Source organism: Saccopteryx bilineata, chromosome 2 (assembly GCF_036850765.1).
Source record: "Saccopteryx bilineata isolate mSacBil1 chromosome 2, mSacBil1_pri_phased_curated, whole genome shotgun sequence".
NCBI lineage: Eukaryota > Metazoa > Chordata > Mammalia > Chiroptera > Emballonuridae > Saccopteryx > Saccopteryx bilineata.
This window is the reverse complement of record NC_089491.1, coordinates 361,683,251-361,703,523: the sequence shown is the minus strand read 5'-3', so window position 1 is coordinate 361,703,523 and position 20,273 is coordinate 361,683,251. Positions and strand designations below refer to the sequence as shown.

The 20,273-nt window shown below is 44.5% G+C and overlaps 1 protein-coding gene across 1 annotated transcript in view; it reads left to right on the top strand.

Annotated features, from left to right (window-relative positions):
* The first annotated feature begins 579 nt into the window (after positions 1-579).
* The window catches only part of NXN (nucleoredoxin), a 179,105-nt gene continuing 159,411 nt past the window's right edge, over positions 580-20,273 (top strand). The window contains exon 1 of the mRNA XM_066263098.1: positions 580-1,070. Within this exon, the coding sequence (XP_066119195.1) occupies positions 681-1,070 (390 nt within the window). The 5' untranslated portion in view covers positions 580-680. The remainder of the gene's footprint in view (positions 1,071-20,273) is intronic.

Genomic DNA, 20,273 nt, shown 5'->3' with positions numbered 1-20,273 from the left:
AACTACACAAGAAATATAAGAGGTGGCACCCTCCAATCCTCTTATAGTAGAGAATACAAAACATACACACAGAAGTAAGTGCCGAGCAAGACCTAGCCTGAGAAAAAGATACTTGTGTCATTAGGGTGGTAAATCCTATAAGCTTTATGAGAAGTTAGTGGGGTACAAAATGGCTTAAGGGTTAGGTTTTGTGTAGGGTGAGAGAGAGGAGGGGGAGAAATAAGGAAGGGTAAGAGAACTCGGGAATCTTTGGAGAAGTACCGAGAGAACTGAGAATTTGGGGAGAGGAAATGACGGGAGGGGTGAAGCCAAGTCCAGCAGCATCGGAAAGGAGGGTTGGGCAGACCGGTCTTTCTTCACTTAGGCCCCGGTAGGAGCGGTGGGTGTCTGGTCAGCTTCTACGCCAGGCCTGTTTCCCGAACACTTTGGCCCTACGGTGGACGCCGGCGTCCCGTGTCCCAGCTGCTGGGGCTAGTGCCCGGGCGAACCGCGCGGCCTGGGACAACCACGGAGGGGGCGTGGCGAGGACAGACCGGAGGGGGCGTGGCGTGGGCGGGCCTGTGTGGGCGGGGCTCTCCTCTAGCCGCCGCTGCTGCTGCCGCCTCCGTCCGCCGCGCCGACCGAGGGAGCGGGGTCGCCGCCGCCTGCACGTCCGCAGGCCGGGGCTGCGGTGGGCCAGGATGTCGGGTTTCCTAGAGGAGCTGCTCGGCGAGAAGCTGGTGACGGGCGGCGGCGAGGAGGTGGACGTGCACTCTCTGGGCGCCCGCGGCATCTCTCTGCTGGGGCTCTACTTCGGCTGCAGCCTGAGCGCCCCCTGCGCGCAGCTCAGCGCCAGCCTGGCCGCTTTCTACGGCCGCCTGCGGGGGGACGCGGCGGCCGGGCCGGGGGCTGGGGCCGGGCCGGGGGTGGGACCGGGACCGGGACCCGGGGCCGGGGCGGCTGCGGAGCCGGAGCTGCGGCGCCCCCTGGAGATTGTCTTCGTGTCCTCGGACCAGGACCAGAGGCAGTGGCAGGACTTCGTGCGGGACATGCCATGGCTGGCGCTGCCCTACAAGGAGAAGCACAGGAAGGTGAGCGGCGCGGGCCTTATCCGCGCCCCCGGCCTGGGAGCGCACCCCGCGCATTCCCCGGAGGCTGGTCCTCGCCGACCCCCGCTCGCCAACCCAGCTCGCTGTCCCTTCTGCCCCGTCCTCCATCTTTGCACGCGTTTCTCTTCTTGTCCCTCAGTGTCCCCTTTCTCTGTGCCCACCCCCATCTTGGGACCCCGCCGGGTTGGGACTCCCGCGGCAACTCCTCGGTTCCTGTGCCAGGCCACGCCTGCGGGGGAAAAGTTTGATACCCTTCGTCCCCCCACTCCGGCTTGCATTCTGAGGAGAGTCCTGTCCCCACAAGTTGGGTGCTTCCCGGCGGGGTGGCTGTGCTGGGGGTCCGTGCCCCCTACGGCCGGCCAGAGGTGCGGGGGAAGGCCGCTTCCTTCCCGCAGCCACTGGACTCCTCGCAGATAACTACCTGTAGTGGGTGGGGGAGGGCGCTAGCCCCCTACCCATAATGCCCAAACCAGGAAGTGTCCTTTCTTTTCGAAAGAGATCTGCCTTTCTGGGGCTCCGTCACCCGGGACCCTAGACCCCAAGGCCGAGGCCAGACCGTCCTGCGCCCCTGACTGTGGAGGGAGGCGGCCGCTGACCGTGGCATGGGGCAAGAAGGGAACACACTTCTCTCATTTTCCCACACTCTCTGCTCCCCGGGCTGATCTAGTGGCTTTTCATTGTCTAGCTGTCCAGCCAACCTCCTTAGATGCCTTCCAGGCACAGGAACGGACCCGTCCTTGTAGAGTTTAGTTGCTTGGTTGGTGGGCCACGGTCGTCTTGGCATGCTTCGAATTAAATGCTGAACTGATCCTAGGTGCAGATTGACGGGAGGAACGAAGATTTGGGGGAAATTTATACTTTCGCTGTCAACTTCTCATTCCTCTTAGGTTGCTGCTGAAGTTAGTTTGGGTTTATGACTGGATCTGTTGGATGAAAATCTCTTTTTTAATAAAACAAATTCAGGAAATTTTGTCATGAATGAAAACAATAAGTTTGTGGGTGCTCTTGCTTGATTAGTCTGCAACTTGTGAATTCAGCCCCTTCCCTTTCTGAGGAGAATCAAAGTTTATGGACAGGAGAAGGGCTATTCTGAGGGCCTTTAGGTTCCTCTAGGGAGGATGGTAAAGGCATGCCATGTGTTTCTTTTATAGTCTTGTTGAGAAGCATGATTTAGATTTAGTGAGAGCAAAAGGCTTATACTGTGACCCTGAATGTCTCTAGTAAGTCATCCATCCTGAAGTAGTGTAAGGTACAGACTTGGGATTTAAGTATGAAATACAGTTTAACAAGTACAGTTGTACATGTAATCCTGGAAAAACATGGTCTCACTAACTACACAGAGGCAAAACTTGGCATTTTAACTACTTTTAAGGTGATTTTGCCCATCTTTGATTTATACTTTTGATAGTACGTTACTATGAATGACTAGTTCTTTTTTGCTTTACAACATGGATTCCTTGGTTTTCTTTAGTGGTTGTTTTTATAGGCTTTTTGGGGAGGAATAATGTTCAGAAAGTGATTTACCAAATAATACTTTCATCATTATGGCAGTTTCTATTGTACACCAAAGTCTGTGTAAAATAATGCCCTTATTGGGCAACGCCAGTGTCTTCCAGCTTTTGCAAACATACAGTGATGGTAAAATGTGACATACCTAAGTCCTGTTGTGATTTTCACAGTGGGGGAAATAAACTTGCTGGATAGTAAAAATATGGAGCAAGTTGAGATGTTTTACAAATGCTTAAAGCTTTTTTTCGAAAAAGAAGAATATTTGATATGACATAGGCCATGCCCTGGTTCTTTATGCCCTGGCCAGTCCTCTTTGTACACAAAAAAGTGGTCTGTGTCCCCAACCTGGACCTGCTAATTTCATCAGGAAGAGCGTCTGGATGACACAGGGCAGACCCTCATTTGAGAATGTAGTTCAGCCTGACCTGTGGTGGCGCAGTGGATAAAGCGTCGACCTGGAAATGCTGAGGTCGCCAGTTCGAAACCCTGGGCTTGCCTGGTCAAGGCACATATGGGAGTTGATGCTTCCTGCTCCTCCCCCCTTCTCTCTCTCTGTCTCTCCTCTCTAAAAATAAATAAATAAAATAAAAAGAGAATGTAGTTCAGAATGCTGTACATGCCCAAACCATGGTGTGTTAGCATTTAAAAATTTTATTTTTTGCTCAGAGTGTTTCTGTTTACTTTGTTCTCTAAAACAGGTTCAATTTCTGTTCTCGGATGTTCATGACTAGGCAACTCAAGATCTTATGCCAGAAACATTCTTATTTGAGGTGATATAACCAGGTAAAAAGGCTCCAGCTGTGTTTCTTATGGAAAACATACTCCTGGAAATTACAAAAGCCGTGCACTCACTTTTTTTTTTTTAATTCGGTGAGAGGAGGGGAGGCAGAGAGACAGACTCCAGCATGCCCTGGGACTGGGATCCACTGGCAAGCCCACTAGGGGGTGATGCTCTTCCCGTTTGAGGTTTTGCTCCATTTCTCAGCAACCTAACTCTTCCTAGCGCCTGAGGCTGGTGCCATGGAACCTTCCTCAGTCCCTGGGGCCAGTTCACTCCATCTAGCCTTGGCTGCAGGAGGGGAAGAGAGAGAGACAGAGAGAAGCCAGAGGGGGGTGGGTGGAGAAGCAGATGGTCACTTATCCTGTGTGCCCTGGCCGGGAATGGAACCCAGGACTTCCATACACCAGACTGACATTCTACCACTTGAGCCAGCTGGCCAGGCCCATCCACTCACTTTTGTTTAAAATTTTTTTTTTAAATTTGTTGATTTTTTAGAATGTGTGGGGAAGCAGGAAGCATCAACTCATAGTAGTTGCTTCCTGTATGTGCCTTGACCAGGCAAGCCCAGGGTTTTGAACTGGCGACCTCAACATTCCAGGTTGACACTTTATCCCCTGTGCCACCATAGGTCAGGCCATCCATTCATTCTTAAGGGAGTTATTTTCCCTTTTGAAACCAAAGAGATGTAAAACAAACACCTTTTCTATAATTTTGAGTTTTTGTCTGTCTTGTTTGAAATTGGGGTGGTTAGAAGTCTGTGAGCTTGTGATGCCAGTTCCATGGTAAGAACAGTCAGGGCACCCCCAGTTCAGGGTGTTGGGTACATGAACACTGATCTTGTTGTTGGACCCTGTCTGTATTTCACCAGCTATAAAAATAGTTTTAAAGAAGAGAATTTTGTTTTATAGTGATGAGAAACCAGCGTTCCAGATTACTAATTTTTTAAAGTTCTCATTAACATTTGTTCTTTAAAACCATTCGTATACTTCTTCCCATTGGGAAAACAAAGGATATGGTTCTAATTAGTTATTGGCTGGCATTTCTCTAAAGAAAATTGAAAAATTGTGGTGGGGAAAGAAAATGCTGTGTGGTATTTCTTTTTTTCTTCTTTTATTAATTTCCCCCTTTTATGTAGTAGGGAAGTCTGGGGATGACCATATATGTTAAGCCTGCGTTTTGCCTGGCTCCTCTCACCTTGATTGGAGCTGTGAGGAAACAAATGAAAGAATTCCAGCATCTTTTAAAAAAATTCTTGACAGAGGGTTGTCCTGTTTAACTTGCTTTAGTGGTAGGTGCAGAAGTAATTGAAGCTTCATTTTTTTGGCTTCCAAGCACACACAAATAAATAGCTGTATAGAAATTGTAATTAGACAATAATAGAACTTTGGGTGAATTTATAAGAGCAGTTTTGTAAGGCAACATAATCCTGAAGTTAAGGCAGTTAGACTTGTTTAAGGTAGATTTGGTTTTTGTTTTGTTGGTAGACATTTTTCTGATTTCTGGAGAGAGAAAATGTGATGAATAGTTGGAAAGTGGTGAAGATTTGGACTTTTGGGATGTGGTCTATCCCATTAGATAAGTTACTTAGTTGTCAGAACCGAGAGTTGATCTCCAGGATCTACTTCAGCATCACAGAGGAGAGGACTGATTTTGGTTTTAAAGCCACAGGACTCAGCTTTGCCTGGCTGGATGCCTGGTGGAGAACATTTGATCAGTGTGGGTGTGCTGATATCAGAGGGCACAGACAGGTTTGCTGGGGCCTGGCTTGGTTCTGGAACTTTCTGCCTGACAAAGGGGAAGAGAATGTCAGAGCAGGAGAGTGGAGGAGTTAGGGAACTCTGGTCTAGCATCCCTAGTCGACTTGTTGAAGCTGGAATAAGTGGAATCTTCTTGCTACCCCTTGTGGATGTTTGCTCTCCATGGCTCTTTTGGTTCAGACTAAATCAGAGGCTTGGCCTATAATTCACCTGAATCCCTTTGGCTCTTTGGATGGAGCAAGATTTGGTACCAACCCAAACAGTTTTTTGTTCTTTCTCTTTTTTTAAAGTGAGAAGAGGGGAGATAGACAGACTCTCGCATTTGTCTCAACTGGGATCCACCTAGATGCCCCTATCTGGGGCTGACACTTGAATCAACTGAGCCATCCTCAGCACCTTAGGCTGATGCTCGGACCAGCCAAGCTATCTTCAGCACCTGGGGCTGATGCTCAAACCAATTAAGCCACAGGTTGAGGGAGGAGAAGAGAGAGAGAAGGGGGAGAAGGAGGCGAAGAAAGCAGATAGTTCTTCTTTTGTGTGCCCTGACCAGGAATTGAATCTGGGATGTCCATACTCTGGGCCAGTGCTCTATCGACTGAGCAACTGTCCAGGACCCCAAACAGTCTTACAGCTCCATCTCTCCCAACCCTTTCTCCTTTAAATCTAAATATCCTAGCCACTAAGAGAATAATTTTTACAACACTGACAGACCACTTTCTTTTAAGATGGTAAAAGGTGGTAAAAAGGCATGGGGTTTACTGCCTTCCACATAAGGAGTCTGCAAGAGAAACATTGACCTGTTGTTCCACCTAGTCATGCATTGATTGGTTAACTCTTATATGTGCCCTGACCAGGTTCGAACCCACAACCTTGGTATATCAGGATGATACTCTAACCAACTGAATGACCTGGCTAGGGCAAGGCTCCCTCTCTTGACTGTGTTTTCAGGCTTTGGATCCAATTAAAGTAATAAGAGCAGTTTTCCTTGAGAGGCTTTTTTCTTGTTCCATTATTTTTAATGCATTTTCAAATCTCATTTTTCTTCCCTGCATAATGAAGCTGTCTAGTGTAGTGCCTAAAAATATGGACTCTTGTCCATCTGCCTGAGTTTAGATTCTGGGTCTGCCATTTATTAGCTCTGACCTTGCACGTTACTGTACATGTGCCACAGATTCTTCATCTGAAAAGTGGAGATGATGATAGCGCCTGCTTTATAGGATTGTTATAAAGACTACACGAGATAATATACACATGCCTGGCATATTGTATGTGCTCTGTAAGCTTATTAATACATTGTCATGAAATTTAGTACTTCAGGCGATAGCTTAAGCCTTTGGAATATATCACATTATAGAATTGCAAAACTGTTAGGTGTTTTTTTGTTTTTTTTTTTTACAGAGACAGAGAGTCAGAGAGAGGGATAGATACGGACAGACAGACGGGAACAGAGAGAGATGAGAAGCATCAATCATCAGTTTTTCGTTGCGATACTTTAGTTGTTCATTGATTGCTTTCTCATATGTGCCTTGACTGTGGGGCTACAGCAGACCGAGTAACCCCTTGCTTGAGCCAGTGACCTTGGTCTAAGCTGGTGAGCTTTGCTCAAGCCAGATGAGCCCACGCTCAAACTGGTGACCTCAGGGTCGGTATCGAACCTGAGTCCTCTGCATCGCAGTCTCTATCTACTGCGCCACCGCTGGTCAGGCTGTTAGGTGTATTTTTTAACTTTTCAAACAAAGGTCTTTTATAAGCACACAAGGGAATATGGTTAAGCAGTTGAAAGGGTTGCTCTTGAAAAGATTATAATCGAGTAGAAAGACCTAGAAGAATGAAACAAAAGCAAATGATTATTAAAAAAATACTGTTGCTTAAAATACTAATAATACTGATAGTGACTGAGCCTCATACTTCTGTTTGCCATCGAAACAGAGACAGCACCTGTCTGCATAGCTCAGTTGGTTAGAACGTCGTCCCAATACGCTGAGGTTGTGGGTCTCATCCCCGGTTAGGGCACATACAAGAATCAACCAATGTTTATATCTCTCTGCTTTCCTCTCTCTAAAATCAATAAAAAAGAAAAGAAAAAGAAACAGAGATAGCAGATCAATGAAACTTAGATATTATAAAGCAGTGGTCCCCAACCCCCAGGCCGCGGACCAGTACTGGTCTGTGGGCCATTTGGTACCAGTCCGTAGAGAAAGAATAAATAACTTACATTATTTCTGTTTTATTTATATTTAAGTCTGAACGATGTTTTATTTAAAAAAAATGACCAGATTCCCTCTGTTACACCGGGATCCACCCGGCACGCCCACCAGGGGGCGATGCTCTGCCCCTCTGGGGTGTCGCTCTGCCGTGACCAGAGCCACTCTAGCGCCTGGGGCAGCGCCTGGGCCATCTTTGCTCCAATGGAGCCTTGGCTGCGGGAGGGGAAGAGAGAGACAGAGAGGAAGGAGGGGGGGTGGAGAAGCAAATGGGCACTTCTCCTATGTGCCCTGGCTGGGAATCGAACCTGGGTCCCCTGCACGCCAGGCGGACGCTCTACCGCTGAGCCAACCGGCCAGGGCCAAGACTCACTCTTGACGCTTGTTTCAGTCACATGATACATTTATCCGTCCCACCCTAAAGGCCCGTCTGTGAAAATATTTTCTGACATTAAACCAGTCCGTGGCCCAAAAAAGGTTGGGGACCACTGTTATAAAGGCTAACAACTTTAAGATGATTAAGATGACAAGGCACTCCTCTTGTGAGGGATTAATTTTGTGCATGGTGATGGTTTTGTGGTGTGCCTTTCTATTAGGCATGTCTTCCACGGAGGGCTGCTTCAATCTGGGCAGCATGACAGTTGCGGATTGCTGCTTTTTCACTTGGGAAGAAATGGACTATGTATGGTATCTGGAGCAGAAGAAACCTCATCCCCTAGCATGGGACTGCCTCCCTTCTCAGCTCTGGAATGCTGTAGGATAGCTTTGCTCAGACTTGTATCCTTCGTAGGTTCAATACTTGTCTTCCAGTTAGCGGCAAAGGCCCCACTGCCTAGCTGTCCACAGCTCTTGCTAATTAATTTGTTTTCTTTTTTTTTTTTTTTTTTTCCCTGAAGCTGGAAACGGGGAGAGACAGTCAGACAGACTCCCGCATGCGCCCGACCGGGATCCACCCGGTACGCCTACCAGGGGCGACGCTCTGCCCCTCTGCAGCGTCGCTCTGCCGCGACCAGAGCCACTCTAGCGCCTGGGGCAGAGGCCAAGGAGCCATCCCCAGCGCCTGGGCCATCTTTGTTCCAATGGAGCCTTGGCTGCGGGAGGGGAAGAGAGAGACAGAGAGGAAGGAGGGGGTGGGGGTGGAGAAGCAAATGGGCGCTTCTCCTATGTGCCCTGGCCTGGAATCGAACCCGGATCCCCCGCACGCCAGGCCGACGCTCTACCGCTGAGCCAACCGGCCAGGGCCAATTTGTTTTCTGATATGGGTTGGAATGTGAACCGGAGCGCAGAGAAAAAGCAGCAGTGGGTTTTAAGGTTAGGGTCATTGATTTTATTCTACTCTAGTTTTCTTTTATTTTTTCCCTTACGATCTTTTTATCACTCTTCCTTTGGGGGGGAGGGGTTCTTGTTTTAGTATCTGCACAATTTGAGAAAGAAGGCTTTGTGTTGTATACAGCAGGGGTGGGGAATGAACAAGATCCTCGGTGGGAGAGTCTTCTTTTTTTCTGGTAGAGCTTGGGGCTCCAGCCAGCCCCATTCTGAACTAGACTGGGCTCCTTCCTTCGTGTTATCATTTCAGAGGGAGAGCGCAGGCTGGATGTGTTTTCACTCTGAATTCCCAGAGGTTAACCACCAGGGTGCTTAGTTTTCTGTATTTCATTAATTTACCATTATGCTATAATCAAAGGCACTCAAAGAAAATGGCAATGAATTTAGAATCTTTCTGCTGATCCTGACTTTCATGAATCATTTGCATACTGTTGCTTTACATCTTGTCTTGCCTTTATTTTAAAGAAAATAAGAATTCTTGAGTCTCAGGAGACATCCTTGATTCTCTTCCACCTTTCACATGCAAAGGGCACTGAATCTTGTTTATTTGATCACCTTAATTGCTCTCCACTTTGACCCTTTCTCTTCATCCCTTCCCAACTATCACTGCTTGAGTTCAGGTTTCATTGAGCCCACTGTGTACTAGCAGCCTTCTCCTGGGGTTCCTTGCTTCCAGCGCTGACCTCCAAACTGATTCTGTAGACTAGTTTCTCAAACTGTCTATAGTCAGCTAATTGTTAATTATAGTTCTTAATTACTAATCAGTCCCTCACCAATACAAGTGGCCTTACCATACATGACTCCTACACAGCGTGAACCACTTGCCACTGCCCACTGAGTTGACAACACACAGGCTGGTCTCTGTCCTGTTCAATAAGACGAGTCCATTGATCACAAGCTTGGGTGCTGCTGTACTGTTGAGCTGCTGTAAATGTTTCTAAGTGCTCATTCTCAGTTTCTGTACTTGCCTGTTGCCTTGAGCCAGTAAGAAACAACTACAACAACTACTGGACAGGCACTGGACCCACCTTGATCAGCACTGCTCTAGACTATTTACAGATCAGAAGGATAAGCCCCTAAAGACTGTTGTGATCGTTATCCTCCTGCTTATGCATTCTTCAGTAGTTCAGAGTCTCTGGGGTCAGGTCCAGTAGAGCATGCTCCTGGTCACTTCTCCCTCATCTCCCACCTGTGCAGTGTTCTCTCTCCTCCCGCCTGGCTGAGTTTGGAACTTCTAAACTCAGTCCTGATTTCCCTGCTCTAAGCTTTCCTGTCTCTTTTCCTCCTGGGTAGGATGCTTCTTTAAGCATCCATAGATTGTGTGCACAGATATCCTAGCAATTTAACCTTTTGTGTTTTTGTTTGTATTTTTCTTTTATTTATTTTTTTTTAGATTTTATTTATTTAGTTTTAGAAAGGAGAGAGAGAGAGAAAAGGGGGGAGGAGCAGGAAGCATCAACTCCGGTATGGGCCTTGACAAGCCCAGGGATTCAAACCGGCGACCTCAGCATTCCAGGTCAATGCTTTATCCATTGCACCACCACGGGTCAGCCCTGTATTTTCTTTTTCTTTTTCTTTTTTGTCTTTTTCATTAAATGGTAAACTCCTCGAGAACAGAAACCAGCCAAAGGGAGGTAAAGATAATCAGTGTTCAGGTGCTGAGAATTGGATCCCAGAAAACAGGCATGTGACTTTGAGACTGGTAACTTGGAGGCATGGTAGTCTCCACACGTGTGAATTGAAACGTGCACTTTCACTATTACTTAGCTTGATTTTAAAATATTCTATTAGAATTGAGCCTTAATTGAATTGTCTGATTGTACATACCCACAGTATGTGGGCTTTTTGTGTTTTTTTTTTTTTTTTTTGAACAGATAGAGTCAGAGAGAGGGACAGATTGGAAGGGAAAGAGATGAGAAACATCAGTTCTTCATTGTAGCTCCTTATTTGTTCATTGATTGCTTTCTCATAAGTGCCTTGACTGGGGGGCTACAGCAGAGCGAGTGACCCCTTGGTTAAGCCAGCGACCCTGGTTCAAGCCGAATGAGCTCGTGTTCAATCTGGCGACCTCAGGGTTCCAAACCTGGGTCCTCTGTGTCCCAGTTCAGTGCTCTATCTACTATACTACCGCCTGGTCAGGCTTGTTTCTTAACGAATGCTTTAAAGAGCACTTAAATGAACAAATGGGTGTGTAGCTCCATTGCCCTGTAATTCTGTGCTTAAAAATAGGGAAAGACTCCATTCTATTTTTGAAATGTCAAAAATCAGTCCATTAAATAGTCTATTATGCTTTTTTACTTCATACAGAGTTGGTGTTTCTCTCACATCTTTCTCCTAAGGAACTCCAAATGCATGTGTATTACATCTTTCAGCAACTAGTAATCAGTAGATATTAAGAGTTTTAATTTTCCAGAGGATATCTGAGTTGGAGAATTAAAGCAAAGAGAACCGATTATGAGATCAGGGTCACAGTTTTGGATGAAAGGTCTCGGCTGAACTCTCTTAAATTTAACTCAGTCCTTTCTGTTTATGACATTATATCTTAAAAAGCATTCACATCAAACATTCTCTCTCCATGGAAGAAGAGGGAGCTGAAAGTTCTCTTTTTAACAAATGGCTTATGGTGTGGATTCACTCTAGATATGCATAGACTCTGAAATAAGCTAGAGGTAGTTTTTTTTCACTTGTTTTTTTGTTTGATGCTTTTAATATCATTATTTGTGTTACATGATACACAATCAAGGATGATGGTAAGCTAGAGGTAGTTTAACTGCTTAAAGCATCTGCTGTTGCTTGGAAGACAGGAGAGCCAGAACTTCTATTCTGTTGCTGCCTTTCTGGGGATGTGGTTTTTAAGTGCCTTTTAATGATTTGGCTTTTTTAGATCAGCCAGTGAAGTGCCCCCACCCCCTTCCTCCTACGCAAAGCCTGTGGTCTGCTTTAGTGCTTTTGTTCAGAGACAAAACTGAACTTCAGGTATCCTGCGGAGATCCTAGGACTAGATCAGTCCTCCCTTTTATGAGGTTTTCAGAAACTGCTGTTCCAACTTCAGTGAAATTTCAAACATGTGCTTTCTGCTTTATGACAAAGCAAGAAGTATAGTAATTGAAAGTTGCCTGAGTGCTGTTATTCTGGGGTGAAACTCTGTAATGAAAACTTTGTTCTGTGGCATCTGTGATGAAAAGTAAACATAAATTTTCTGTTTGCTGGACATAATTCTTGGGCCAGATATACAATGTGTTTTCCTATGACTTAACTCTTCAGAAAGTCCTTTAAAAAAAAAAAAGCCAAACCAATTTAAGGCCCTGGACGAGTAGCTTGGTTGGCTAGAACATTGACATGATACGCCAAGGTTGCCTGTTCAGTACCTGCTCAGGGCACATACAATGATCAACCAATGAATGCATAAACAAGTGGAGCAACAAATTGATGTTTCTCTCTCTCTGAATTAAAAAAAAATGTAAGCCACAAGTTCCACATTCCTTTCTCTTCCGTATCAACCACTCCCCATTGGATTATTTCAATTGGTAGACACCAATTACAGGTAAATTCAAATAACGTTTCTGCAGTTAATGTGCTTTTATCATCATGGTTCATTGTTGAATAGTCATAAAACAGGGTGTGGTGAATTTTGCTGTCTGAAGGATAGGGTTTCCCTTTTTGTTTTCCTAGGAGAATTTTATCCAGATGAATTGGTTTTACAGTTTCTTGTCTTTTTTGGTCAGTATCCCTGGGATAAAAATCTGAATGGATTTAGTCTGTTTAAAATCAGAAGATGTGGCCTTTTTTCTCCTTTAAACGAGATCAAGTCAGGACAGTTTGCTTTTGATTGTGGTGGCTCACAGCACAACTGCCTCATCTGTTCCTCATTTTTCAGGGTTTGATGTGAAATACAAAGATTGGGTAGAACAACATGCAGTAGGGAAGAATCACAGTATTACCCTCTGGGCTCTGAATGGCAGTGACTGTGTGTGTGAGGGCAGCGTTTTCAGCTTTGGGCACGTGTTTGACTGCAACTTAAAGCATTTATATCCATAGACCTTCAAAGTGACTCCTTTATTATAAGTGAATATTTAAAATCTGTTGCATAGTGGATGAGTATGGATGCTGGATCTGGGTTTCCTGGGTTTGCATCACTTTCTAGCTATGTGACTTTGGTGCAAGTCACCTAATGGGTGTCACTAGTTCGAAGTCAGTTAAGTGGAGATGACAGAACCTACCTTACAGGATTGTTAAGGGTTAAATCAGTTAACATTTGAAAAGTGTCTAAAACAGTGTGTGGTGCATTGCAAGTGCTCTTTAAATGTTTACCCTAGGCACTTGGATTTCATTCCATATTTTATGGTTATTTAGATTATAGGAGAAGAGAATTTTCAGCTTTTTTCTTTGTACCCTCCCCCCCCCCCGCACCCCACCCCAACCCTCAGCACCTGGTTCTTTCATCTAGTTGCCTATCGCATAATCTGGTTTCTCTTCAGTTTCTGAGGAGAATTATTTGTCAGTTGTTGGTTTCAGGACTCACTCCTGTCTTTGACTAATTAATTGGGTGCTCAGTTTTAATGAATGGATTCTATTTTTACTTTTGAGCTGAGAGAGAGTAGGAGAGGGAGGGACACTGGTTTGTGCATATTTCTCCTGCCATTTTTTTTTTTTTAATTTTAATTTTTATTTTTTTTTATTTATTCATTTTAGAGAGGAGAGGGAAAGACAGAGAGAGAGAGAGAGAGAGGAGAGACAGAGAGAGAGAGAAGGGGGGGAGAAGCAGGAAGCATCAACTCCCATATGTGCCTTGACCAGGCAAGCCCAGGGTTTTGAACCAGCAACCTCAGCATTTCCAGGTCGACGCTTTATCCACTGCGCCACCACAGGTCAGGCTCCTGCCATTTTTTATTCTAACTTTTTATTATGGAAGACTTGAAACATCACACGGGTAGGGGAAATAGTGCAGTGACCCGTTATATACCCAGCATCCAGATAAGAGGATCATAAACTGAGGGACACCACCACCTACTCCTCACTGAATCACATTGTAGCCACTCTCAGACATCATATCTGTTTCCTTAATAAACATTTCACTCAGTAACTCTTTAAAAGAAAACAATCACAATATCATATCATACCTAAAAAATCCAGTAATTCCTTAGTATGGCAAATGTCCAGTCAGCATTCAGATGCTCCCAATTTCTTCTTCTTTTTTTTTTTTTTAAATTGGTCTGCTTAAATCCCAATAAGGTTTACCTGTTACATGTCTGTAAAGTCTCTTAACCTATAGTTTCCCATACCATATATTTCTTGTTCCCCTCCATTTAAACTTTCTCTGTCTCTGGGTCTACCTTCTTTTTTTTTTTTTTTTTTTTTTATTAAAGGCTTTTTTTTTTTTAATTTTTTATTTATTTATTTATTTTTACAGAGGCAGAGATAGACAGGGACAGACAGGAACGGAGAGAGATGAGAAGCATCAATCATCAGTTTCTCGTTGCGCGTTGCGACTTCTTAGTTGTTCATTGATTGCTTTCTCACATGTGCCTTGACCGCGGGCCTTCAGCAGACCGAGTAACCCCCTGCTGGAGCCAGCGACCTTGGGTCCAAGCTGGTGAGCTCTTTGCTCAAGCCATATGAGCCCGCGCTCAAGCTGGCCACCTCGGGGTCTCGAACCTGGGTCCTACCGCATCCCAGTCCGACGCTCTATCCACTGCGCCACCACCTGGTCAGGCTCTGGGTCTACCTTCTTGCCATATTTCTAACCTTTTCTTATCGATATTTTCTCCCTTTATCTAGGTCTGTAGTTTGAAACTTTCCCAGCCTCCTGTTGCTGAGAAGTGTAGATGTAGGTCACCTTAAGGGCTGTCTCTGTGTGGCCCTGACCTCTGGCAGGCAGTTCCTTGTAGTGACAACATAAGGGCCACTTGCAGCTCTGTGTTTGCTGTCTGTCCTCCCAGTACGCCTACAGAAGGTGGCCAGCTTGGTCTTCCTCCCATCCCGGAACCTGTTACCAGGGCCAGAGTGTGTAATACTCTGGCCAAAGCTGACTCACATCCACATCTGTGTAGCCAGAAGTGAGACTATGAACCAGGTGGACTGAGCGTCAGGAAGGGTGGGTGGCTTACTAAGGAAAATGAGGGTGGGTTGCCAGAGGGAGGGGACAAGAATGCTGGGCAAGCAGAACTATAGATGTCCTAGAGTTATCTATGTTAACCCTGTGACAACACGCCCCGAAAGTGGTCATCCAGCCTCTCCAGAAGTATGTCTAGTGACGGCAACCCACCACCACCTCCTGAAAAGGCATCTCTGACATCAGCCATTCTCTCCCAGGAGACTAAACGGCCTTCAGAGAACTGGAGACCACTCTTTTCTCTGCCAAATGGGATTCTCTTGGTCCTTGGACCATTTCTCTTATGGTGTGTGGGTTTAAGTTTCCTCACCATGCTGGCCATTTGTATCTGAACCCTCTCCAGGTTTGTCTGGAACCTCTTATAAAGAGTTGTCCCCGATCTTGAACGCCAACTCCAGTGTGGTCTGCCCCAAGCACAAAGGGTTGTAAGCTTATCACCTCCTTTGTTCTGAATATTACTTAGACTTACATTATCATAGCATTAGGTTGCATTAGCTTTTCTGACAACCGAGTCACACCACATTGATTCACTGACCTTTTTATTTTTTGTGACAGGGACAGACAGAGAGAGGGACAGATAGGGCCAGACAGGAAGGGAGAGAGATGAGAGAAGCATCAATTCTTCATTGCAGCACCTTAGTTGTTCATTGATTGCTTTCTCATATGTGCCTTGACTGGGGGGTGGGGCTACAGCAGACCACGTGACCCCTTGCTCAAGCCAGCGACCTTGGGCATCAAGCCAGCGATCCCTCGCTCAAGCTGGTGAGCCTGCGCTCAAGCTGGCGACTTTGGGGATTCGAAACTGGGTCCTCCGCACCCTAGTTCGACGCTCTGTCCACTGAGCCACCGCCTGGTCAGGCCAGCCCATATTTCTCCATCTACTTAATGGGAGAACTTAACAGCTTGCTATAACTTAGATATTTCCTGTTTCCCTTTCAAGGAATTATTGTCTGAAATGACTTGTGTTTGGTGAACCCATGCTTGCTTCTAAATTGATCTTCTTTTCTAAAGTTGTGTGTTTAATAACTGAAATAAGCTATAAGGTCTTATTTAAGGGTTGATGTCAATTTCACCAGTGTGTAGTTTGCAGAATCTCCCCCCTTTTTGCCCTCTTGAAAAATCAATATTCCTTCCATCCGTTGGTTGCTAGTGATGAAATCACTGACAACAGTTAGGTGATATTATGGGTGTATTTCCCCAGCCTTGGATGTAATTCATACCTTAGGAAGAGTTGCTAAATCAGCTGTGCATGTGTGGAGTGTTGCTACACTTGTTTCCTGCAGAGTACCCTGTAGGAATAGCTGTGGCCAGATACCCCTGACAATCAGTGTGAAGTTGAGAACACGACATTTGTTCAGGAGGCCAGATCTTGTACTTTTTGAAGGCTGTGTGGCAATAGTGGCTGCCTTGTCCCCATCCCAACACGCCCCTCCCCCACCACCTCATTAGGGCACTAATAGAGCCTAAGGGAGCCTTTTTCTTAATGTCATTTCTCTCCATCAGGCCCATGCAGGATGAGAATCTGGCTGGCTAATTAAGTGTGGCATTTTGTTTCAAAATTAGCAAGAGAGGGTCACTAACTAGCTACAACGCAACCCAGTGTCCTTTTGCGGACACATTTGCTTTTCTTAATATTTGACTTCTTAGGACGAATCAGTCCATTTTTCCAGAACAATTTACCTTATTTTAAAACAAATTTGTTTTATCACCCAGGTGTATTTGCCCATTTAAGATTACACATCAATCTGTTATGTGCTTTTATAGTTAGATCCCTAAGAATTCTGACATTTCACATGTTAGGCATAAAGATCAGTTGTAATTAAGTGCCTTAAAACACTTTCCTGGGGGAAGTCACTTCCCTAAATTTGCAGAAGGTCGCTGGCTTCAACCCTCGATGCATTGTTTTAAGCTTTTGCAAACGTTCTTAAGAGTAAAATACCACTTAATACTATTTGAGCGTATTCTCTTTCATTTGGATTTGTGGAAAGTATTAATTTACAGGGACTGTGGTGGAACACTCAAATTTGAAGCACCTTTTGAAGCACGGCTTGCCTGGGAAGGCTCAGTTCATTCATTACTTTTCCCCAAACTCCTCTGGGTCTGTTCTTCAGTTGACATGGCCACAGAGGTAGTAGTTACCATGCAGATCTTGCTGCCTGGAAAAAAACCTGATATGCTCTCCCGAGCAGAGTGGGATTTGTTTGTGTGTGTAGACAGCACGAATTATGACTTTACTGCTGTTTATATTAAAAAGCCATTTATATTCCTTTACTCAGCATGTACTTAAACACTATTTCTCCACTTAGTAACTTTTTTCCGTTTGCAAGAGAAAGCCAGCATTTCATTTTTTTGTTGTAAAAATAATCCTCTTTCCAAAGATAACCACTGTTAATAGTGTCTTGTAGAGTCTTCCAGAAAAAAAGACTGGGCCTATACTGTGTATATAATGGTCTATGCTTTAATATATATTTTTTATAACAATAGATTTAGCATTTGAAATTAATTTTTTTTTCTTTTTTTGATTTTAGAGAGAGGAGAGAGGGAGAGAGAGAGAGAGAAGGGAGAGGAGCAGGAAGAATCAACTCCCATATGTGCCTTGAGCAGGCAATCCCAGGGTTTCAAACTGGCGATCTCAGCGTTCCAGGTTGATGCTTTATCCACTGCGCCACCACAGGCCAGGCTGAAATTAATTTTTATGTTCTGAAATGATAATGCCTTCACATGTTAAAAAACAATAGGCCTGGCCTGTCTGTGGTGGTGTAGTGAGTGGATAGAGCGTTGACCTGGAATACTGAGGTTGCCAATTCGAATCCCTGGGCTTGCCTGGTCAAGGCACGTAGGACAAGCAACCAATGAACTACTAAAGTGAAGCAACTGTGAGTTGATACTTCTTACTCTCACTCTTCTTTCTGTAAAATCAATAAATAAAATCTTTTAGCCCTGGATGGTTGGCTCAGCAGTAGAGCCTTGACCTGGCATGTGGAAGTTGTGGGTTTTTCAGTCACAGCACACAGGAGAAGTGACCATCTGCTTCGCTCTCCTTCCCCTTCCCCTTCCCCTTCCCCTTCCCCTTCTCTCTCTCTCTCTCTCTCTCCCCCCCCCTCCCTCTTATCATCCTGCAGCCATGGCTTGTTGGCCCCAGGCTCTGACAATAGCTCTAACAAGCCTCTGCCTCAGGCACTAGAAATAGCTTGGTTGCCAGCTGCCCCAGATGGGCAGAGCATTGACCCCAGACAGGGGTTGCTGGGTGGATCCTGGTCAGGACACATGTGGGAGTCTGTCACTGTATCTCTCCTGTTCTCTCTTAAAAAAAATTCAATTAAAATGAAAGCCCTGCAGAAAAAAGTATGTCTGACTGTAGTCTGCCTCCCCCGAAGCAGCCACCATTGTCAGTTTCTTGTGTCTCTTCAAAGGCATTTTGCACATATACAGGCATGTGAGTGTGTGAGAACCTGACACACACACACACACCTTTTTAAACCAAGCCTTTTATGTACATCTTGCTCGTATCCTTGGCTGCCTATGACAGGTGCTGCTTTTTCTGTCTCAGGTGAGTAAAAACTAGAAATGTATTGCATAGCCCTGTGGTTACTTTGTATTGTGTCTGCCATGGTAATGAACCCAATACAGAAGCAAGGAACAGAAGGAAAATGGCTCAGTCTGACATGCTATCTGAGTATGCTAGGCTAAGGAGACCTCTGAAAACAGTTTTCCCTGTCCTCCAAGAGGGGCCCCTTTAGGACTGACACAAAACAATGGGAAGACAATGTCTATGAAATTCTCACTGCTGTGCCCTGCCATTTGGATAAATTAAGAGGTTTGTTCTCTGAGGCTGTCAATCTGTTCTTCCAAGAGTATGTGGATTTCTATAGGGACAAAAGACTTCCCCACGCCAGGCACTTGTATTATACTGTGCCTTTTGTGGTGACTAGTATTAAGTTGACTTGTATTTAATATAGGTTTTTATTTACTAATGTGTGCTGCATTTTTAGAAAATCCATCACCCCATAATGCAAAGTTATGAAACAGATAAAATAACAGGCAGTGACCATTATTTTCATTATAGAAGGATCTTCATTTTAATAGGCAAATTGTTTTAGATTGTGAGTTCTAAGAGATGTTCAGAATGTGATTTCTTCCACTTAGAAAACCTCCCTTTAAATATCTTACAACTTTATTGTTAATTAAATCTCAATAAACCTAAAATTAATTAATTATAATAATAATAAAAAAAAAGAAAACCTCCCTTACAGCATCTCAGGGATGCATCTGTTTCTTTGAGAAAAGTGTACAAATATTACACCAGAAGTCATCCAATATCACACACAACCTTTCTCTTTCCCCTTCCCCCTCCACCTGAACATTCCTTATTCCTCTCTGTATGAGGCAGCTGAAAAACTTAGGATTCATTCGGTATCGATTCACATAGGCAAGTCATTTATGAAAAATCAAAGGGTTGCTCTGGGAATCAAATAGATATATTAAATAAATAGATAATAGAAATTATGTAAGACAGACTTTGCAAATATCTAGTGAATCTTAAAAGAGGACTTGATATAAGAATGGAAAGGAAATTAGTGTCAGTTTAGAAGTGAGAATATTTTTTGAACAGTTAGTCATATATGTAGATTAAATGCATAGCCTGTGTGTCAGAACACAACTATAATGATGCTTGCCTTACCTTACCTTGAAGATATTCTTTAAAGCTGTGTATAATAGGAAGACATTGGAAATGCTCTAAATGTTCAACATGGAATTGGTAAATGAACTACAGTGTTCAGAGTTGAGTTGAACAGCTATTACAAATGGAGTTAATGACCTTTGCTGGAACATAGAACCATGTACCTGAGATACTGTATTCAAAAAAGCAAGATTCCAAATCATACAGATACCATGATGGTAACACTGTTTAAACCAATGTATAAGAAGAAAGATTGAAATAAATACCATACCTTGCTAATAGTTATGTTAGGGTAGTGGTGTCTATGGTGGTGGGTCTCAGATTTCCAGATATTTTGAATGTAATCACTTTTGTAATAAAAACATAAATATATGTGAAGAAAATAAATGTGCTTTTTGCCTGAAAGAGTGTGCATCTAGTTTCTGAATACTTGTGTTAGTGTAGGGTCCCCCCTCCTTTTGATCTACTTAGCAGTTCAGTGGCATTTTCATATGACTAAGTAATGCTGCTCATGATCATGTCTTATTGAGCAAAGGAACATGAGGGGAAAGAATAAGCTTGCAGACACCAACTTATTTCCAGAAAGCTTTCTGGAAAGAATAACTTGAAAGTGACCTTTTGCCTGGCCTGTGGTGGCGCAGTGGATAAAGTGTCGACCTAGAACGCTGAGGTTGCTAGTTCGAAACTCTGGGCTTGCTTGGTCAAGGCATGAATGGGAGATAATGCTTCCTGCTGCTCCCCCTCATCCATCTCTCTCTCTCTCTCCCCCCTCTTTAAAAAAAATGAATAAATAAAATCTTTTAAAAAAGTGACCT